Genomic DNA, 23837 nt, shown 5'->3' with positions numbered 1-23837 from the left:
ATGTAAGAAAATCTAGACCTTCTATAGTAAAACATTCGAGTGAAAATGCATCAAACAGAAAATCAGCGTGGATGTTAAACCAGAATCCACTGACATCTACAATAGTATTTCCATTAATTTTGGTAGTCTTAGAATTGCAACCATGTATTATACAACTGGTTGGATTTCCTTGCTAACAGCTGAATCATTCAAGAGAAAATTTTCAATTTTTTGTTACAAGTATTATTGTGGTAAATACTGTCTTACTTGGTGAATTTCATGTGCAACATTAAAGTACTTTTTATTGCAAGAAGTACAAAGTTAGAATAAGCAGCAATTTGCTCTATTTTAATTTAGGATTCTTGAGCCAGTTTGGGAGTGTAATAAAATATGATTGCTTTTCTTAAATGTTTGATAGGCTTTTCACTGTGGATGCCTTTAGTATAAACTGTTTGACCAGTGTCCTACAGTGAGTAAAACTGGTTGCAGACTAAGGCCTACAACTTTGTTTACTTATTACAAGATGATAGCACTTTCATTTTAGATAAGCTTATATTCCTCATGAAATGTATTTGCATAAACATTTGTAAAATGTAAACATAAATGTGACTTCAAGCTCAAGGGAGCTTTTACATTCTATTTTGAGCATTTTTTGAGAACATATAAGAACATCATGCTGTAAAGGTATGGATGGGGACATGTAGGAGTACAAAAGAATTCCTGTATCTCAGCCTCTATAAGCAAAATTGCTGAAGACTAAAGGAAGGTCATCCTGGGCAGCAAAAGTAGTAAAACTAGAGTAGTAATTAATTTAGCTACTTTTTCTTAAAGTAGCATAATAAATTATGGAGAACTTGATTTATTTTTTAAAGTGTGTCTTTCAGAGACCCAGGGGAAAAAAAAAAAAAAAGTGAGAATCCCACTAGCATGCACTGAATTCTGACCACAGATGCTGGAAGTTTGCACCAGTAAAACCTAATTCCCATCTATACACATGGAACTGTTGGTGAACCAGCAACTTTCTACATGTGCTTCTCTCTGCTTTGTGCTCCCTTCAAGAGGAATCAAAGACTATTTTGAAGACACACTGAGTAACACCAAAATCAGAAGCAAAATCCAAACTGTACAAAATACAGTGGGAAAAAACCTAATAATTATCTTTTCTACTTAGAATGTGCTTAACTGGCACATTTTAAAAAGGAAAATAAAACCCTCCCCAGCAGAGCACTTTCATAAGCAACAAGTGACTTTCATGGAACCACAAGAGGGGTTATGAAGTTAAGACTATCAGACAGCATCTGTGCTAAGACCAGCATGGATTTTATTTCCAATAGCAAACAAAGGCTCTGTCTGTAACTCTTGGGTTGACTTCACCCTCATCTCAGTGCTTGAGGCACCCTTTGCATACAAAAGGTGTGAGACATTCAGCAGTGTCAGAAGTCAATGGCTCCTCTCAAGTCTGTGAGCTGTGCTTTTCACCCACCTGACAGAGAAGCAAGCACTATTTTCAATGTTCCACATAAAGTCTTGTCCTGAACGGAGAGGAAAGCCAAGACACATCTAAAGTACAGTGTCAACATGCAACACTTGTGTAAAAATTCCACTTCTTATTGGCCACCTTAGTTGGAAACATTCCCTGGCTCTGATCCTGCAGTGCTAAACCTACCACATGGAGAAGAACAGAAATCCAAGCTGAAAATACAAACTTGTCTTAAATCAAAATCGTATGTAAAACTGTTGTGGACAGCATGGGGCGAAGAAGGGACAGTCCTCTGTAAAAATGGTGAAACAAGGCAGACAAAACTGAAGGAATGTTTTGTTTCTTTCTACCCCTCCAGCTTCTGTCTCAGCTCTGTGGGTGTTCAGGACTTGCAGTGTCAAACTGTTCAGCAGCAGTTGCATTAGTAGCCTTGCAAGTCTTTGTGTAGAGTATAAAGGGTGGCAGCCCGGGGGCATTATATCCTACTGGTAATGCACACAGGCAGGAGTGAGACTGATGCCTACAAATAATCCCCTGCTCAGGAAATAAATCTCAAGTACTTAGCACAACCATCCCCTCGCTTTTAAAACCTAAGACAAAGAAGGATTCATGGAAAAAAGTGTGTGGGTGCAACAGGATGGTTTCAAGATTTTAGCAGGCAAATGTCATTAGCTTTGGCTGCACTCAGGCTAAAAGAGAACAGAGATGTGCCAGCTTTGCAGCAGCATTCTGCTTAATACAGGATAGACTAATTTCTGCTGTCTGTTTTGCTCATTGCTGATAATCTAAGGATTATAAACATGATACCCTGCTCTTCTAGATTACAATTCCTTGTTTATGTTTCAACATTTGTCAAGCTCCAGCTGAGCTACTGAAATTAAACCACAAGTTCACTTGACTGTCTGTAAAGGCAGAATGACAGAAGGAGGAAGGGAGAAAAGATTCTGAACCCGGGCAGCACAAGCAAGGCTGAGTGCTGCTATACCACTCATCATTATTCAGCATCCTCAGGAAGATCCACATGTCCTTATCTGGATCCATGCTGATAGGTGCTCTGTAGATACCAGAAGAAGAGCTAGCTGGTCTTATTGTTTTTGTAGCCTAAGAGGAAAGAAAACACAACAGACAAATACAACAAACATCTAGGAAGTGGCACATAAAAGAAGGCATGGAAAGGCAACATGGGTACTTGTATTTGCATACACTGCTATCAGCTTTATCCAAAATCTGTCTACCATCCCTAATGAAATAGTCTGTTTCCACTGATTGCAGGAGGATCTCAAACATGCTTTGAGGTCTGGATTGACCCTACCTAATTTTGAACAGTGAACTGGCACACATTAAGAGTCTAGTTGTTGCTCTGCTGCTGTGCAATCATATGTAGCCCTATGAGCCATTCAGACCCAAACACCAGGCAGCACCTTACTTCACCCCTGTCTGAGAGCACCTGTGGTGCTGAAGTAGTTACCTTAGATTGGGTTAAAGTGGACTTGGTGCCCAAGGAACTGAGTCCTTGAGAGGCCTCCTAGACACAGACACTAGACAGGAGTAAGGCAGGTATTTATTTGAAAGTCCTTCAAAGGTACCCCCTGGGGCCAGAGGCTATTGCCAAGATGGACCCCAAGATGGACAACAGGTCACGAGTTCTTCGCACTTTTATAGGTTTGGTTCATTTGCATATAGGGTTGATTCTCCAATTAAAGCTTCAGTTTAATGATATAATTGCCCTCCGTTTACCCCCCTTTAGAGGCTTTTCAGTTTATACTTTTTGGGCCTAGGACGGTCTGGGTGTCCTTGGAAAGCAGGCCCAGAGAGACTTTGTTATGTCTACCTAGCACAACAGAGCAGAAATTAACAGGCTACAAGAAACTTCAGTTACACACTAAGCAGAACAGAATTTGAAAAATATAAAAGTTAAAACCTAAGGCATCAAACCAGATGTGGTTCAGTCAAATACTGTCTGAAGAAATGTGTAAACCAAAAGTTCTTCCTACAGTAGTACCTGCCCACTCAGATAATTTCCATATTCAGGATTACCATTTCAGCAGATTGTTGTCATGGTTTAGGAGCGGTACTCCCCAGTTTAGTTCTCCCACTGTCACTCTCCAAATCACGCACCGCTTGCTCTCTTCCCTGCTTTCCCCTCCCTCTCACCCTGCAACAGGATTGGAGATAAGAACTGAAGGTAAAAAATGTAAAGATCTTGAGTTGAGATAAGAAAAATTTACAGAAAACAGCAATGAGATAAGAAAATTAACAGTAACAGCAACAATACTAATGACAGAGGGTACAAGAAAGGAAAGATTGTCAGGGAAACTCCCTGACAATAGACAATACTGACAGCTCCCTCTGCCATGCTTACTCAACTGGGAGGAACTTTGGAAGAGACTCCCTTCCCCCAGCCTCAGCAATCGTGTGAGGTGGTATAGAGTAACCTTCAGGTCCTGGCCATGCCCCCTCCAGGCTACTCCAGAAATTAATCCTTTCCTGGAACCCGGGTGACCATCCATCTATCATGCCAACCATACCTGGCCGGCAGCTTGTCAAAATCCTTTTCTTCTGTTTTACTAATGTTCTACAATCCACCCTAAAGCAGCAATGCTGACTCCCATTTCCTCTTGTATTTATCTCAGTCACATTATGCCACCTAGGAATTTGGCAGAAGCTATCAGTAGCAGAAATGGCAAAATAAAGTCTTTCCATGCAAATAGGTCTTCCCTGAGATTTGATCTTGCTGTATAATGGGGTCATTTTGTTAAACTTGAGACAACAGAAAGCACTGATTGCCTTTTATTTTTGCTGCTGTTTTACAAATATTTTTTAAGATGGTTTTGTAAGTGGTCTTTCACATTAGTGCTCCAGCTTCACAGCAACATGCTCAGGTAAGTGATAATGTTAAGAATAGAAACTACAGTGAAGCTCAAATCTTAGATGATTAAGATATGCAATCTGTATGTTGACAGTGTCGGGTCCTTTCCAAACAATAACTAAAATTTGTAACTTCCTGTGCATAGTACCTCAGAGTTTGCCAACAGAGGTGAATGAGTTGAGGTTTTTTGAATCAATCTGGTTTTCCTGTCTTGGGGCCCATGAATTTTCATCAGCACTTCCCAACTCTTGTGCTGTATGTGATCAGGCTTGCTTCAGGGCAGCATACATGCTTTTCAAGCAGTAGAAGGGAGATGCTTTCTTGCTTGGACAGCTGAGCTCATTGTTTTCTACAGGCTTCAAGCAGCCCCTTGTAACTGCATCCTTTCTGTTTTCCCTGGTCAGTTAGCCTTTTACTTGAATTCATCTTTTTCCTTAATTGGCTTTTCTCGGGAAGAATCTCTGCAGACAGTTCAGATGACCCTTCTCTCATTTGCTCTGCCCTTGCATTTTAATGCCACTCTGAGACACAAGCAGAGCCATTCAAAAACATTTTATCCTCACTAAATGAGCTCTGCTCTAGCTGAATCTAATGATGCAGAGAGGCTATGAAATTTTGCAGTGGTTAAGAAGCAACCCAAAGAGGAGGCTGGCAAAGGAAATGGTATTCCTGCACTGGCATGGTTGATCACTTGATCACACCATCAGGCTATCTGTTGGGACATAAGGGTGGGATTTCGTGGGTTGTTTTATTAATGCTTTTTGCCTTAAAATAATTTTTTCTTGCTTTAATTAGCTCTCATATTTATTCTTTGTAGATGTTATCTTTTTGAAATATTTTAGACCTATGACTAGTTAGAGCTGCTCCAAAGATGTATATTAGCCGTGTTTGTTAGATCAGCAGTGGTGTGGCCAGCACTGCAAGTACTTCATCTTCAGAGCCAATGTTAAAGTGCAGACACCAGGACTGCGTAGTGTCTTGGAATTTTCTGTGTAACTCTCAGTGGAAGCTTTGGTAGAAAGCAAGTAGTACCCTACATAGAAAGTTTGTCCCTACATTTTGTTTCCTGGTGAGGGATGCTATAAAAATATGTGCATCAGAAGAGCTCACCAGACTGCCATCTCTGTAAGCGCTGTGTCAGAGTAGGGAGCAGTTGGCTGCACAGATGAAGTAAGTGGAAAGGACTGTTCAAAAGTGTCTTCCAGTTAAGCCTGACAGTAGCTGAAAGACAGATCTACTGGTGCTTTCAGAATGAAAAGTCTATGAAAGAATGCTGATCATAAGAAAAAGTGAGAGAGGAAAGGATTGGATGTGGCAGAAAGGATAAAATTACTAAATTTGCCACCTTCAAGGAGAGAAGTGAGAGGCATGGGAATGGAAACAGTTTTGAGCTGAACTACAGAGTTGTGTCCATTCTTAAAATGTAGGCTGCTGTTTCTTCAATGAACAAATTAGAAATTAGTATTGTGTTAAATTTCTAGTGCATCAATCACTAAGGTAGTAGCAGAAAAAAAAACCATAGAAAATTTACAATGAGTGCAGCTCAGGGACTGGGAAATAGTCAAACTTATTAAAAAGAGTAGATTTCCTAGCTGTACCTTGAGCACAGAAGAGGAATATCATTTGAGAGTTTGTGTCATCAGTTTCTTTGCAAACTGATTTCATCATGTCATAAAGCAAATAACTCCTATCTGTCACATACTTATCCTGTGTAAGGGAGACTAGGAGTAGATGAGAGGGGTCCAAGAGAAAACCCAAGAGAGAAATCACTTCCTAGGCTAACAGCAAAGAGAAAAGTTTGAGAAAATGAACTAAAACTGAAGGGATATAATTGTGTCAGAAGAGCTAAGGAAAGCTCAAAATCATTCCTTCCCAGTTGGGAGCAGCAGGGACAGAGCAAATATTCAGTGAGAATGATGAGGAGTCTTCCAAGCAGAGTCTGAGAGCGTATAATAAATTTTGTACAAGGTACAGAAAGGAGAATGAGGAGGAGAGAGTGGATGTCCCCAAAAGGAGAAATGCAGAAGGGTTATTACTACTCTTTGTCCACATGAAGGTCTAAAGAGAGAGGTTTGCCAAGTCAATTAAAACTTTGATAACTGATGTTAACATCTGCTGCTTTGTAGAGCCTCAGACAAGGAAAGAGCGCATTTCATGCTTGTTTCCCATTTAGGCAATAGTCGGTATGCTTGGCTTCTTTTAAAGAAGATAATATCATACTGTGCATTAGGCTTTATCACAAGGACAATACACACTGTTTGAGTTTCATTTTTTGACTGCTTAGCTGAAATGCAAATAATCTGAAAAAATGTGTACGAGTATGTCAGCAGAAATTAAAATAAGAAAAATGTAGCTGGTATCTACTGTGGTTTGAATTAAGAGTTTGGGCCAAAGTCAACCATTGTTTCAGAGTAATTCAGTGCCATTCAGTGTAGTGGCCTAAGCTGCACCAGCATTCATGTGAGCAGAACTTTGTTCCTTGAATGTTCTTGAAGCATCTGCACAAAAGGGCATTATTTTGCCACTGTATTATGGGGAAATTATTTGTATGTCTGATACACAAAACTTTTATATATGTGTGAATTCCATTTCTAATAATTATCATGAACAGGTGGAAAGGAAATTACAATAAATGAAGCCAACATGGGTGAATTTTGGTCAATGTGAATTTCTAATCTGCAAAATGCTGTTAAAGTCAATGCTTCTAGTCTCTGTATTCTACTGCCAGATTTGCTTTATTTGCTTCATTTTTGTTCATTAAATGTATTCCTTTCATTGCAGATCAGAACATCTGTCATTTGGTCCACCCCAAATGTCTCCTTTGAGATCCCTTTATGGGTTATAATACTAGCCATACTTCTTGGACTACTAGTACTAGCTCTGCTGACACTAGCTTTATGGAAGGTATGTTGCATTATTTCTGTTACCGTTGCCTTAAAAAAACCCCTGGAAGATACTAACAGATAAAAAGAGAGGCTAGAATTTTGTGATCTTTAACAGTTTGGAGCAAAAGCAACAGTACACGTGTCTTTTTTGTTTTGGCCTTTCTGATATGTTAGTGTCATTGACCTTTATGCAGGGAACTTGTTCTCAAAGTCCTCCTTTATTATTGAAGTCCAGTTATAAATGGGCATACAGAGTTTGGCTCTGTTTCCCAAGACCTATGATCCTCTATCTCAGGATGTTTAGGTTCAAAAAGAAGTTACTCTAACTTTGTTTTCTCTGAATAATTCAGGAATTTCCAGTTTTTGTCAGCATGGAACAACACTACCAGTTCTGAGAATTAATTTTTAGAAGATTTCCTTTTATATTAATATATCATATATTTTGGTTTTTAAAGTTTTCTATTTTTGTGTTGGTTGTTACACTCCCTTCAGAAGTTTTAAGACAAGTTTCCAGTAACTGCTATATTACAGGGAGCCAGTGTAGCTTTTGTCCATCCTCTCAGTTCACATTAAAAATAAGATTGAAGTAATTCCTTAAGCTAGGATATGGCTCATCTGTCTTTAGCTGCCTAAAGGTTATGGTTAGGTGTACAGCCTATGCTAACTGCCCAACTTCACCTAGTAAGGTAGTAACAGCAGCAAAAAGCTATGTCTAAACATGAAGGAGGAGAGAAATTACCTTTTGGTAATTACCTTTTAGTGGTACATTCCTTTGACCACTTGTGAACTTTCAACCTTTCAACTGAAAGAGTGACTTTTAGGCAGTTAAAGTAAGGTGAGAGAAATCTAATCTTTAGTGATCTTTAGACTGGGTCACAATACTGTCCTGTGGACATTTCCCAACACATAGTTCACCTCTGTTATTATTACTGCTTGTCAGTCTAAATCTCTTTTCTGAATGAGCGCCTCGCTGAACTGAGATGAGCAGATTTCTCATTCTCATCAGTCCATATCACCATTCAGACCAACTTTACATCTCCTGCAAAGACATGTAATATAATTTGGATTTTTAAAGCTCTGCTTTGGAACTCAGTGCCTTGCATCTAAAACTTTCAAAGGGAATGATTTGGATAGAAATAAAATACCTTCACAATCTATCAACCTGCCATACATTGTGTCCGACATTTCAGGTTGCCTGAGTGAAGAATGAAACTGCAGCTGAGTGTTCCTGTGGTTGTCTTACCATGATGTCTTTGTTTCTGTTGATTGTTTTCTGCAGTGTGGCTTCTTTGACAGAGCTAGACCTCCTCAAGATGACATGGCTGACAGGCAACAGCTGACAAATAACAAGACTACTGATGCATAAAGGAAGAGAGTTACAGTTCAAGTCAGAATCCTGCCTGAGACTAGAAACACAATGAGGATTAAATGAAAGATTCCTTCCAACAGTCTTCCTTTGTACCAGGAAGTGACATTGTATCAATCTGATCTATGCAATGTTCTGAGAACATGCCGCATGATGGCCATCCTTGCCAAAGAAAGCAACTTTATCACTACCTTATAAACATATTCACCACTGAACAGAATGTTCATCCCATATTCCAGTCAGTCTACGTTTCAGCAGATGCTTTTGAGCGCATGTGGTATACTGAGATGCTTCCAGAACAAGTCCAAATCTCTCAAGGAGAGAATGCCTTCATTGCTGTATTATCTAGAAGATGAACCAGGACAAAACTTCTGAATGCTACTGTATCATGCAGAATACCTTTGAAACCTCCCTAAGAACTTTTATGAAATTATGGCTCAGGGAGACAGGCAATATATCAGTACTGTGAAAGTACTTCTGAAACACAAAGGTAGTCTATAAATAACTTTATAGATGGGGCACAATTATTTATTTTTCCACCTTTTGGAATAAGTATCTGATATAATAATCAACATAGATTTTGAGAGAAGAAAGGAAAAAAGAATAGAAATAGTGTACTTACTTTGCATGTAAATAGAAGAGTAAACCCATTGTACACCCAGAACACAACTTCCTTGGCTGAAAGGTGTTTTGCAAAGCAGAAGATTTATGGAACACTTTACAGGATGAGATATATGATAAGCAAGTACACATTGTGTCTCTTTCAGCCCAGAGCTGGCAGTATCACACCCAGATAACTAAATCCATGCACAGTATAGAGCAGGGATGAGTTACCCTGTCCTTGCTTTGCTGAGGGCTGGCAGCTGTACACTGACACAGGATACAGTCATTTCTGAAACACTTTTAAATTATCACAGCCACACTGGTGATATTGAAAAGGCTTGGAGGGTTTGAGCTGGGGTAAATTTTCTTGGCCATTGCCCTGTTACTTCATTGAAATTGCCTCTTAAAATGGAACAGCTACTGCCATAATTGTTCACCTAAAGAAATCTTTGTCTTTTTCATTTTTCAAACTACAAACTGGCAGCATCTTAAAAGTAATGCTTTTGGCAAAGTTTAGGGATTAATAAAATTATTTTTTAAGCAAAGTCTTGCAGGAAAGGGTGGCAGGATTTGTATTTATGCAGAAAAATAGCATGCCAGCCAGCCAAGCATTAACAAAAAGAAGAAAAGAGATTTTGAGGTAAAGAGTAAAAATACACACTTAGTATTTACTATTTTTTTCTGGGTTTAGGATTCTGAAGAAGGGATGATTCTTTCCCTTCTATCAGCAAATGGTCTTTATCCCAGCAGGGACTGTAAGGCCTGATCTGTGCAAATTTGTATGTGAAAGTTTGAGTCTTTCAGTGCTGTCTGTGAGTGTGAAGTTAGCTATATTGTGTAAACGTCAGGAGGGATTGTTCATTTTATGAAACATACACACCACTTGCCTTCTCCTGAGTTCCTTTTCTTGCCAGTCCATCTCAGCTTCTCAACTGGTAATGGCCTCGTCCATTCTGCCACTTTTTGGCTCATTTTAAACAACTGCCCTTCTGCTTCCTAATACTTCAAGATAGGAGTAGTCATGAGACATTGTCAGTTCTGTCAGTCTGACATGAGATTTTACAGGTCTATCATTTCTTTCAGACTGACCTGGGAAATCCAAGCAGGAGCTGTGTTCCGCCTTCATATCTAAGGCAAATTAGCAAGAAGATCTTTATGGAGTCTTTAGTTTATCAGATGCAGTGTGCCTGGGTCACAGGACTTCCTTAGAGGAGGAGACATGTGCCTCTGAACACAAAGATGAAGCACCTGTGTGCTTCACACAAGCAAGCACCTCTGTTTCCTAGAGATGGGGAGGCCTGACATCTTCCCAGTCACCCAGAAAACCATTAACAGACTCCTTCCCCCAAAGGGTTTTGAGCTGCTCCCTTGTAGATTAGAGACAACAGCTGATAAATGCCACCACAAAGCACACCTGTCCCATATTTGCACACCTCTGTATCCCATACATTCCAGGCAAAATCATCCTTCCATGAAAAAATAAAGTGAGCTTCCAGCTTTTGTAAATATTTAATTGTTGTGTGTAGCAGCTTCAGAAATAATATCAGCAGCTCATTGTAATCACATCATCTGCACAACTCTGATGAAATAGCACCATAAGGAGATACCGAACATAGGACTTCTGTATGTGCAATACTTTGTATTTCTTATATACCTGAAGCATGTTTACACTGGCATTTGTGGTTATTTTTTAAATTTTTGAATATAGTGATAATGATTACAATAAAGAAAAAGGAATAGGGGAAGAAAAAAAAAGGAAAACAAACACAGCACTGTTCAGTATTTCTTGCAATGTGTTTTCAATCCGACATTGTTCTGAGGATGGGACTAGGTGACCTAGTAAGTTCTTTGCAGTTGTAATTTCTACAGTTCACTTTTGAGCAATTACTCTCCATTTTAATGATGGGCAAAACATGTTCAGATACTAAATTTAAACAAAAAAGAACCTCAGTGACTGTTGGGCCTGGCTGAAATCCATTGGCTGCAGCTGTGTAATGTCACTGGAAACCAAATTAGAGGCACATGATCTGACAAACAGTTACTTTGAGCGATGCTTTGTTTTATATTTCTACATCCTTGTAGATTAAACTTCCCCCGTGGAAATGCCTGGAGTTGTGTGTTGTCAAGGACTGTAGTCTATTCCCAGCATTTGTGGATAGTTTTGGCTGCAAATTGCAAACAGCTTTGTGAAGATTTCTGGGTTTAGTGCTTTCCAAGAGTGTTTATTCCCTGGGGAGATTGCATCCTGGATGGGGACACTAGCAGGCAGTTGACATAATCTTTCCCCCCAGTATATTAGTAATGTGCTGCATGATAACCTCTGCCGCATCCTGAACTGAATGATGACTGAATGTGATGTCAGCTTTATAATGAGTTACTAAATGCAGCTTTCTGTAAAAGTAATTCGGCCTTATGCTTCCCAATGTATGTGGCAAGATGCTAATTGCAGAGAATGTGGGAGTAGGCCAGAGAGCAGGAAAAACAGAAGATTACTTAAAAAATCAGTCTTTTAAAACTATATTGCTATGACCACCACAGCAGTCTACTAAACAGAGAGACATTCATCTTATTTCATATGCTTCTTGCTGAATTTGAGAAAGGCTGTATGCAGCAGACTGTATCATATTTTCTGTTTCATGAAGATCTCAGAATTTACATAACAGGGATCAGTATACTTGAATATGTTTTCCCTTACGGATTTAGTCTTTAAAGATATTTAGCAAATACAATTTTAATTTTACCACAGGATAATTTTTTCTTGTCATCATTCTGTAACTCACTTCGAGTTTTTCCTGTTTTTCACAGCTTTTACAGGTTTCCCACATTAGACAGCTCTTGAAAACAGTACTGATTTTCTCTGCATTTTAGCTGTGAACTTTCCATCCATTAGCATGAAGGATCTTCTGGTAGGCATAGCTTACATTAACTAAAAAGCCTTTTGGGAACCAACAAAACACCTAGAGATACGGAGGGGAAAGAAAGCCCCAGCCAGCCATAGCCTATGGTATTCCACTCCATTGCAGCAAGCTTTTTTTTTCATTAAATACCATCTGACACACTGCCTTTAGGAATTGTTTATGAGTGAGTGTTTTATTTATGATTGTGGGCAAAGATCCATATTAAAATGTAGTGTAATGGCAGTGCCTTTTAACAATAAAAAGTCTTCAACTCAGCTTGTGCAGGCACCATGATGTGACACAGCAGGAATTCTTTTAATATGGAAGGACTGTTCTTGTTTTGCCTGTGTGTTGTATTGGAGGGGCACTTAGCTATTCAAGATGCTACCCTACTGTACACAGTGATTTTTAGCAAAGAAGAATGGAAGTAATTGTTCAACTCACTTTTCAGATGGTTTCATTTGTTTTCAACATGTTATTCTACTTAACCAATGCACTGCATTTCATTTGGTTGTATATTGTTCTTTGTTTCAGTGAGGGTTTGTAAAGCAGACTTCAGGAACTGTTTTCAAAACTGGACTGCATCAGACAGTATTGCTTTTCCAGAGGCCACTCAGGATAACAGCAGCAGAGCAGAATTCAGGATGCTGTGTGAATTGGTCAGTGCATTACATGGCCTAGCTTCCTTTTCAGCAGTTTACCCAAGTTCATATTCAGAGTCATATTAAAAAAAAATCAACCTTAGGTTCTTCATTTCTCTTGTCAAGGCAGGCCAGGGTGTGCCCTGTTTATCATTGCTATAAAAGCCAAACACCAGGCAGTTCTCCCAGCAAAGCTGAGGAGGGCGTGCTTTAAACTTGCACAAGACCAGTGTTGCACAAAGCAGCCAAACCAAGTGTATGGCAAGAGCACAAATACCATCTCTCTTGAGGTGTTCTGGTCATGAAAGTTAACATTTCCAGCAAAAGCACTCTCCCCATTTATCGCATTAGACCTGCAGCACCAGAAAATAATTTCTGAAGCTGCAAAAAGTTTCCATAGATTTCATATTCTTCGTTGAAATTTTTCATTATGAATTTATATGATATTTCTTGGCTCTCCAAATACCCTTACTGATTTGTTGTTGTTGTTGTTGGTCCTTAATATTTTAATAGCATTTGGGAAAAGATAGGTCAGCATAGTAAGACCTGAAAAAAAAATACATTTAAACTAACAGTGAAGTCTCACAGGAGACCCAGGCTTATATCTGGATCTTTTTTTCCATTTTAGGCTTGGAAGAGGTGTCAGGAGATAGATCAGGTGGAGAGTGTTCTGACTTTGTTGTAACAAATACTCCCATGCCAACTAACGTGAAAACCAAAATATTTTGTTCTAAAGATCCAGATCCAGGTCTATCATCTCCTCCTGTGTGCCCTGTGTATGGGAACAGGCAGAGCACGGGTAACTGACACCATTAAACTAGGGGTAGAATGAGACATTCACAATTTGACCAAGAAGAAACTTTCTTGTGGAGAAGGACAAAGACTAAATTTTCTTGCTGGCTAAAATTGGGAAAGAACTGTTTTTCTTGAGGAGATTGTGACACCATGGAAGCCCTGCCCTTCAGGCACCATGGGTACAAGAATAAACACAAGGTGGCTGGGCACAAGGGACTTGCTATCAAGCAGTTAAGGAGGCTGCGGGATACTACATTAGCTATAAACAACTTAAAGGGAGGAGGAGGCTCTAGAGGAGAAATCAAACCTTTAAACATATAGATGTTATAGATCAGAAGCAACAGAGAGGATGATTAGTAAAATGGATGACTGGAAATAAGGCTCAGCTACAGCAGATGAGAAGTTGTGACCCCAGAATATGAGATTAATGATCTACTAGAGTGATCTGATTTTTTTTTCACAATGGCGAACTGATTCATTGCTCATGCAAAGTTTGAAGAAGACTATTTCCGTAGTAATTAGATAACAAAAGGAAAAATATCTGCAGCTGTGACAGGCTTACTGCGTTAACTGTGAATTCTCTCATTCCTAAATGAAGGGCTGTATTCATTGACTTTGAGAGAAGGAAGGAGGTGATAAAGACATGACACTTGAATTTTTTCCAGCTTCTGGCTTCACTGCTGTTTCAGAGTGACTTCAGTATTTGCTGAGGCACTGTGACATCTTTCACTGTAGTGGTACAGGCTGTGCTATCCAAAGGTAATAGAAAGACTTTTCTTTCAAACCAGTAAAAACTAAATCTTTTGTGGAAACTTTTTGTTTCTTTCTGTTTTCCTGTTTCCAGGAAACCTAAGGAGTAAAGAGGTGTTTAAGTGGGATGGTTTTATTTATCAAGTGTTGCTACATGCACTAAGAAGCTTCTCCATACATGTAGAAAGCTTTGGTCTTTATAAAAAGTTTCGAGTAGTTAAACTGAAGCAATTCTTTGCAAACAGATGAAGGAGGCACAACTGAGGCAGCAATGGAATTGAAAAGTTAATTGATGTAGTGAAGGTGACAGACCTATTTAATTTTGGCTGTACTGAATGCTTGACATTTTCAAGGTTTACTAGTTCTTTAATTCTGCATCTAATATATTATGGTACCAATGAATTAGACATTACTAACAGTGATATTGATGTTTAATGTAACAAGATACTCACTAACAGATCAGACAAAGCAGTTACTCTCACAAGAGGAGAAAATGCTAATACCATAACAGTTTTCAGTCCTTTGAACATACTCGCTTTGCCTCAAAGATTTCTGAAGCTTGTGCCTCTGCTCTGTTGAGTGCTGCTTCATTAATATTATTTGCTTCATTGGCTCCTCCACACTCAGCTGGTTTGGATGGTTGAGAATCAATGCCACCTCCTCTGCATCTGCTTCTTGTTTAAAATGCTGAAGATATCTCCTGTCTCATGAACATGTCTGCAACTTTCAGTAATTCCCATGTGATGGATGAGAATATATTCTACTTGATTTTGGGGGGAAGGGGTGTTTAGTCTCTACCCCACTTTTCTAATGCCCATATATACACAAAAAGTCAGTCCTATGGTATCTATTACAGACTATTTCACTAAGCAACCAGCCAAGTCTTTGTTCTGTAATTTAGTAGAACAAAGTAAGCCTGAACTTGGCCCCCCAGCCATTTTAAGCAAACATCTGTGTGAAACCATTGACTCACTGCAATGTCTTTAAGAGGAAATCGTGTAAAATATGTTGTGGGCTCCTCACTGTCATCGCTACAGTTCTTACGTTGTGTCAAGTGTATGTTCTTAATGTAGATCATGCTTAGCAGATTTTATTATCTTGAAAATGCTTTCTCTGGAGAGTGGGAATGAAGTGCAAGAAAAAATGTGGATTGTCTTTTGCAAGCACACTCAGAGCTGGTGAACTTTTAACTACCAGCCCCTCAAAAGGATCTCCTGAGCAGGTCTGCGGGAGGAGGGGAGGTGGCAGCATGGATTGTGAGCACCACCAAGGAGGAGCAGTGCATGGAAAGAAGTGGATTGGCTCCAGCATACAGCATTGTCCCAGACCTGGCATGAAGAGGCGTTTCCTCAGCTGCCATAGGACTGAGGGGCTCTGTGCTTGGCCTCCCTTTTTCCTGAAGCTCTCTCTTCCTTTGTCTGCGCCCCTTTGCTCCCTCCCCTCGCTCCCTCCTGCAGTTGGTGTCTTGCCTACCCTCCAGCCCCCTGACAGTTCCTGCTTGTGCTTCCAGCCATTAATTCCCCCCAGCCTCCCCACACCTCAGTGGCAGCAGCTCCCCAGCTCTATCTCCCCGCTTGGGACTTCACCAGCTGCTTCCTGGCCCTGTGATGTGATGGGGCCCCAGTTGGGCACCACAGGTCTCCCAAAGTCAGGTCTCACTCCGTGGCTACCCCCTGCCTCCTCAGGGAGGCTTGGACAGAGCTCAGTCCAGCCAGAGCAGATACAGCAACCATGTACTTCACACAGGGTTGCTCAGTGGGATGGCATCCCCAAATCATTCATATCCCGCTGTTTTACACCCACATATGCCTCCTCAAAGATAAACCATCTCTCTGTTCTGCTCATGTTACTCCATCTCTACCCCATTTTTGTTTCTGGAATGATCCCCCATGTCCCAGAACAATGTCCTGGCCCATTCCTTGCAGACCACCTCTCAAAACAAACTCTCCCAGTGACCTTTTACTAACTGAGCTCTGCCTGTTCCTCTTGGCTGCTAAGGCAGGCCCAATCCCCAAAGCTGCCCACATAATATGTACCCTGGATCTTTCCAATATCTCTCTCGCCACTACCCCAGGCCACTCAGCTCTTTCCCAGTGTACACTGGGGACATGGGAGGGAAGGGATGGCCTTGTGCTTGGCTGCTGGGCTGAGCTTGGGCAGTGGGAATTGCCCACAAACTTAATGTAATTTCAGGAAAGCATTTCATCCCTTGCTTCCTCATCTGCAGCAGGGCTGCTAAATAACAGTGCTGGATACATGTCACAAATAATAAACTCCTCAGGTGGAAACCAGGACTCTCCTATTTCTCTAAGGCTGAACCAAGCTTAAACACCCATATCAGTGCTGAGTAACATCAGCCTCCATGGACCAGCTGCTGCAAGTTCAAGTGCCTGTATTGAGGAAACATGTGACTGCTCCCTTTCTTTCCCCACAGACCCATAAAACCATATAGGGTTATTTCTTAGCTGCTTATGCTTGCATTATTTGGGCCATCAGTTATAACTGGTGAAATAAAGTAAAAAGTAGTAATGGATACTGTGATTTGAGCTATTTATTCATTCCAGGCTTGCAGAAAAAAAGTCTGCTTATTCCATTCTCATCAATCCAATATATATGAAGCTACTAAACTGTCATACAAATAATAGTTTTCCAAGCTGCTGTGTAGAACAATTCAGGTGGGAAGAACTAGTAATATTAAGTACTTACCTTTTCAACTTCGGATCCATGAACACTAAAAGGATCAAGCTTGTATTTCTTTTGAACATAGAATTATATAGGAGTTAAATGTCACATCTAGAGCTTCTCTGGAATTACTCTGGAGGTTTTCAGCAATGAGATAGAAATGCAGTGCCTTGTCTTTGCTCTACTGCACACCAGGATATTGCATGTTTTATTTCTGTAACAGAAGAGATGCACAGTCCTGAATGGGAGTACAGGTACACAAGCAACCATGAATCAGATCACTGAAGAGGATTTTGAGGAATAAAAGTGTATGTCCCTGAGCAACAGCCAAGCTGGTGTGTTGACTCAAATAAGGAGTAGTTACAGATGAAGCAACTGGGTCACTTGAATCCCTGGGTGCTCTCCAAAAAATCAGACCTGCCTGAAGCTGAGCAGTCAGAAACATTGTAACACTTGACGGTCTTGGCCTAGGCATGACTTCTTGTCAAACGGAGCAGGATCACTTCATATCAGCATCCAAAGCTGCCGTGAAACCACCATGAGTAGAAGAGACTGGCAGTGTAGCCTGTGTGTTAGCAATGCAGTTCCTTGTTTTAGCTGGCTTGTGTTACAGATATAAGGATGACGTGTAAAGCTTTTGTAAAAGCTGTCTTTTTCTTCTCCATGTACTCCAATGATGCCTACAGCTTAAAAAGCTGGATAGAGTCAGTCTCTTAATTTGCCCTCCAAGTCCTGAATTTTTTGCCTCATTAGATAACAGGCACCAGCTGACAAACACCTCAAATGCTGGTGCCCTAAGGAGGAATGAAGCAATTTTCCATATGATCTACTGTCTCAACTATTTCGTTCAACTGTTCAGTGCTTCCACTGAACACTGAGGATCTGTGGGGGAAGTGCAGGATTTGGGTGTTGGCATGCCTTTACTATGTGCTAGGCATAGAGCAAATTTGTGGCACAGAAGGCCTGCATTTCAAATATAAAATATGGAGCAGCAGATGGATGTAATAAACAGCACCATACAGAAACAATGACATGATTATGAACAGCATAATAAGCAATGGTCATAGCATGCCAGGGCCATCAGCAGACTTCCTATTCTGGATTCCTAAATTGGGCATCATAATACCTAAATAGAAGTCATCTGGCCCATCAAGGCAACCCAGGGCATCTCTCCTAGTTACTCCAATGCCTTATACAGCCAGTGGATGTGACAGCTGTGGGTTTACTCTCCAGCAGCTCCCTTGAGCCCATCTGGTGACATTCGAGCCTGCTGCCAAGGAGGAAACAGCAGGCATCAACTTGGGCTATTTTCCCTGCCTTGCTGAGGGCTGAGGCACTGGGTGCCACTGGGATGTACTGTCCCAAGGCCACTTTTCAGAAGAACACTGGTGTGCAAGGTAGGGGAGACAAGCAGGCAGAGGTTGTGCCCAGGAGCTCGTCTCAGCCCTGTGTTGCCACTCTGCTCTGGCTGTGTTGTGCTGTGGTTCACAGCAGCCCGCGATGCAGAGGGATTACAGAGAGAGTGGAAGGGTCTGGCTGCAGTCAACTGAGTAGAGTGATCTTCTGGGACTGGAAAGTTGTGGTCTGTGCTCATAGAAGTGAGTGGGTTCCATCTTCTGTATTACAAAGTGCTCAAAGCATGGGCATTTATGAACTCCAAGAAGATATCCTCTCTCCAAGTGCCCATGTTTGCTGTCCTGTGGTTCCTAGGTGTCCAGCATCCTTTTCTGCACCAATGGCACTAGTACTGTGGGAAGGATGATGCATGTGTCTCTTCCCAGATATGTCCATCACCCAGTTATGGTCCTCTTCTGAGAAGTAAATGGTTGTTCACATCCTGACAGGTTGAATTAATTCTAGTGTTCACTCACTCTGCTTTATGGCTGAGTACAGTGGCCAAGAGGCTGTTACACATGTAGTGTCCCTTTCTCCTCTGATTCTTTCTTGAGCCTGTCAGTGTATGGCACCATCTAAACAGGCTCAGTGGCTTTCGGCCTCCCACAGACTTTGACTCATTCTGCACCAGTTGCAAAAACTGTGGAAATGAAGTGCTCATGCTGATACACTTCTGAGTTTGTGCTATGATGTGTGAGCATCCACAGACAGCAGCAGTAGAAGCAGCACTGTTAAGGCTGGATACCTCTATGGGCTGCCTGCCCCAACAGTATGTGGTCCAAATTACTCTATTGAACTAAGGCTCCTAAATTTCTGTTAAATTGGCCCTAGGTTTGCTAACAATCAGTCTAAATGTGATCCCTTGCCAATAAATGAACTTGAAGAAGTCTGGAATTCCAACTATGTTGTTTGAGATCCCCAATGAATGTCATGGAAAGTTTACAGCCTTGCCATGTTCTGCTAATCATTTAAACATTTAACTTGTCAGATGCTCAAAGGTTCATCATTTTCATGTTCAATTTCCTGAATATACCAGGAAAATTTTTTCCAACTTGACCATTCAAAACAAGCAACTGTATTTGTATGTAGGCACCTAAATCAATGCTTTGCTCTGCCATGCTCTGAACTCTGATCTCTGAAAATCAGCCACTCTAGATACCTACATATGGCTTTAGGGACCTAAGTCTTGGCAGCCAAATTCATGTTTGTGATACTCTCACATGTTTTCAATAAGAATCTAAACATAAACCAGACCAAAAACCAGAGAAGTGGGGGGAAGGAAAGAAAAACAATGCTCTGTAGGATATCTACGTGTTGACATAAAATATGGAATAATCCCATCCGACTGCATCTGTGTGTGCAGAGTTTTCTTTCAAATGTGAATTACTGAATCAGTAGTTCAGCCTGTCCTTGGAAGAGAACTACTGTATCTCACACATACCGAGACAGCAGGCTCCACACTGAGATGTTTTGCAGTGGAATTCAGGTGCCCACCACGCCTCAGCAGAAGGTCTTCACTTGCTTCCAGGTCATCTCCTGGGCCTTCTCAAAAATGAATTTTGGTGTCACTGATGAGTAAAGGTTTTTGTATTTTCTGTTCTTATTCTGTTGTCTTAGCTGACCTGTGCCCCCGGGCTGCAGCTCTGGGCATCAGGCCCACTCTGCAAACTGACAGCCTCAGGAGGGCTTCTGGGTGAAGAAAAAGTTAATGATATGAGGTCACATTTGGCAGCATCTAGGAGATGCCCAGGGTTTCTGGCATCAGAAATTACTTGATCTGTTTTTAAAATTGCAATTTTCCAGTGGGGTTTGTTTTTAAAGGTACAAATATGATACACACACCACCCAACCTGCAACATCAGGAAAAGGTAAATATCTGCTTGAAGATCCCTTGACAAGCTGTGCTCTATGTTTGTTCAGGGAAAATAAGCCCACTTTTTCTTTTCATTAATGTGGCCAGACAGAACAATACATCAGCAGAGTCAATACAATCTGCTGCTGTGATTTCTCCATCCAGTAGACTGAAGTCCAAAAAAACCCCAAAGTTCTCCTGGGGTCTACACTTTCGTCTTGTAACTCCTCTCTCTGCTCAGTTGGTTCTCTGGAGAACAGCACAGCTGTGAACATGCTTGGGCAGGTCCATCCACAGCTCCTCTGGGAGGAGAGCAGAGTTTGGGGATTTCTGTTAAAAGGCAGCACACCTCAATCAGCACTTCAGCTTTTATCACAATATTGTTAGTCACCAAAAGGTCAAAATAGCACACATGATGGTGGTCCCCTTAACCCTGCCCTTAGTCACAGTGTCAGATAGGGTTCCCAGCCTGGGGGACCAAAGGTGTTTTATTCTTTTATCATGCCTGGACAAAGGTGTAGCTGCAGGGACCCTCCAGCCTTGAAAACTAGGAAGTATTCTTCATGCAAGACTGGAAGGTTATATGCCTATGCCCAAAACTTAAACTGAAATCCAGAATTATCACCATACTCTTACAAGGAAAACACTTTAAAAATGTGAAAATTGAGTGCTTTCAATGTGTACATTCTTCCTGCTCTAGAGACCATCTACAGAGAAGCACAAGAGCTGTAGACCTGCCATAGCCTTGTACATACATGTTTGCTGTGATAGAACCCACCCAGGCAGGATGTGGACAGAACCTCCAGATTTCAGTCTGGCCCAGAGTTTTTAACAGGAGCTACAGAGGCCAGAGTTCCTTGCTTGAGCCATAAATTTAGGCGAAGGTTTCCCTTCCTGTGTTTGCACCAGCACACACATACTCTTCTCCCATGCAGTGTTAGGCAAGATGGATTTCACCTAGACAGAAGTGTCTGCTGGGGTTTAGCTCTTCCATGGCTTTATGTCTGTGACTCAGCTCACTGGCTGTTGTCAAATGTATAAAGCCCTCTTCATTCTTTACATTCACTACTTCTCAGTTTGGTTTACACCCACCAAAAATCTTTTCCATGTTTTTCTTCCTTACAAGGAAAATAAACTTGTAAAGAGGGAGAAGTGAAGGGTTACATCTGGAGAGAGTTATGGCTGTGGCTCAAAGGAACAATTGGAATGTCTGCAATGCGGAAGTTTCTTCCACAAAGCCATTTCTTTCCTCTTCTTGAGAAGTACAGATACAGGCTGCTGCTGCTCACAGAGCACAGCCCCAGTGCTCAGCATCAGAAAGTCTGCTTGTCTTGAAACTAATTACAAAAGCCACAGCTATAGTAGTAGTAGCAGCAAATTTTATAATTGGCTATTTCTGATACTTTTTGGTAGGTATTTCTGACAAGCTGAGTGCTTGTAGATACTACTGAAATCACTGGCATTGGGATGTTTGGCAGAGGAAAAGACCCTTTGCGTAGATGGTGACTGAGATCAGCAGCACCAAGTCCGCCACAGCCTCACAGCTTCATTCACCTGTTACAGATACTGTGTTGGAGGGTGTCATCTTCCAGCTTCAGGCTCAACTCTGAATTTTGAGGAGCATGTGGAATGAACAGATAAGAAAGGAAAATGGTTTTCTTTGGTGTAAATTAGTGATGGGGAAATACACATACAGAGGGTACAGCCCACTTCTCTTGCATGTGTAGGTGTAGTGGTTTGGTCCAAAATACTCATTACTGTTTATCTTCTGTGAGATAAGAATTAGGAGAAATGCAAAGCAGGCACCAAACTTGAAAGAATATAAAGAAGTGGGTGGAGAATGTCATAGGTTAGCAAGCATAGTCCTGGAAGGGATGTCCTTGCTAAGGGGTGCTTACAGCTTCCTCTGGGAACTGATAGAACCTATCAGCTGGCCAGTTTGAATATGGACAATTCTTTGAGCCACTTAAAGTTGTGATCACCTCTGTGATCCACATTTAAGAATAGGCAAACTCCCCCTCCAAGCTCTCTCTCGTTTCCGGCGCTGGACAGGTGGCTGCGGGCCCGGGGCCAGCGGGCCCGGCCAGGCCCTGCTTGGGCCAGGCCGGGCCGGGCCACGGCCATCCTGAGCCATGGACCTGTTCCAGCCGTGGAACCCCCCCACTGCCTTGCCGTGGGCAGCCGGAGCGGCTCGGCTCTCCCCCCTCTCCACTGCGATAAGAAAAATTCAACATTCCAGCTGCAAAGCTGCAAGGCCGAGGTGAGATTAACCCTTTTTATTGCTGTGAAGAGCTGAAAACCTGAGGGAAGAGAGAGAGGAGATGCTTAAAGCTGAAATTCTGTTGTGAAGCTATGATATATCAGAGTATCCTGTTGTAATTTCATGAAGATATGGGGGGTGGAGTGTTCAACTCGTGAGCAAAAGCACCTGCGCTGAGATAGGCAGATGCTGACGCAGCTGTAATTTCATGAGAAGTTTGGACAGGGAGAGATGAACCAGATGAGGACTTTTGCTCCAAAAAGGAGAAAACCTCAGTCCCTAGAGATATGAGGACTTTTGCTCCAAATGGGAAAGGAGAAAACCTCAGTTCCTAGAGATGCTCCCAGAGATAGTCCTAACGATGAAGATGATGAAGACCCTTTGCTCCCAGGGAAGGAGAAGGGCCTCTGTTTTTGTTTCTGAACGGCTCAACCTTAAAATTGTACCCCAAAAAACTTCAAGAGTGGACCCTCGAAAGCAGTTGCGGGAAAAGCTGCAAGTCGGGGGAAGGACTCACACGCAGGCAGAGAGACTCCTCTTCCTAAATGGACTGAACAATATTTGGAAGTGGGCGGCTGTCTCGTTGTGATAATGTTTTCATAGCATGAGCAAGAAGAGACTTCTCTTTCTAAATGGACTGAACAAGGTTATTATGGAAGTGGTAAACAGACTGAACATCTTAAGGGTTGTCTTTTCACATTGTCAGTGGGAGAAGGGAGGAAGGTGGGGGGAGGAGGAGAGTTCTGAAGGTGGTATAATTTTTTTTTCTTCTTTTAGGTCTGTTAATAAACTTCTTTATATTCTTTCAAGTTTGGTGCCTGCTTTGCATTTCTCCTAATTCTTATCTCACAGAAGATAAACAGTAATGAGTATTTTGGACCAAACCACTACACTAAATTGGTGTTTCTGCCCAGTTACAAACTGAACCCGCGACAGTAGGATTTTCCTCAGACTACAGTTCTCAAAGGTTGGGGTTGCCCTTTTTTTATTCCATGCAGGTTAGTGGTATGCAGTTCAAAACCACTCCTGGTTCAAGCAAATGTAGTTTGGCATTAAAATTTTTTTAAACAAGAACTTAATTTCTGATTCTGAGGTTCAAGTTCTATTTGCACCTGGTTTTATTTTTTAAAAGACATTAAACTTAACTGCTTAGAAACAATCCCATTTCTGAAAAGAAGGGTCAATGTTTGAAACATTTAATATTTATTTAAGCAAAAGGTACAAAGTTATTTTAAATTAATGTGTTATCTGTAAAACCATTATCTCCTAATTTTTTACACATGTCTTATAAGTTTGTTAGTTCATAAACAAACTAATTTTGGAATAATGACATTCAGAGAAGAGAAAAAAAACAAACTATGAGGCAATAACCTCTACAGTGAT

At 41.2% G+C, this 23837-nt stretch overlaps 1 protein-coding gene across 1 annotated transcript in view; it reads left to right on the top strand.

The window, feature by feature from the left end:
- ITGA8 (integrin subunit alpha 8) overlaps window positions 1–12571 on the top strand; it is a 113214-nt gene extending 100643 nt beyond the window's left edge. The window contains exons 29-30 of the mRNA XM_039569095.1: window positions 7110–7232; window positions 8493–12571. Of these exons, the coding sequence (XP_039425029.1) occupies window positions 7110–7232; window positions 8493–8579 (210 nt within the window). The 3' untranslated portion in view covers window positions 8580–12571. The remainder of the gene's footprint in view (window positions 1–7109; window positions 7233–8492) is intronic.
- The last annotated feature ends 11266 nt before the right edge of the window (window positions 12572–23837 follow it).

The sequence above is a fragment of the Corvus cornix genome, chromosome 2 (assembly GCF_000738735.6).
Source record: "Corvus cornix cornix isolate S_Up_H32 chromosome 2, ASM73873v5, whole genome shotgun sequence".
In the NCBI taxonomy this organism is placed as follows: Eukaryota; Metazoa; Chordata; class Aves; order Passeriformes; family Corvidae; genus Corvus; species Corvus cornix.
This window is presented reverse-complemented; position numbering and strand designations above follow the sequence as displayed.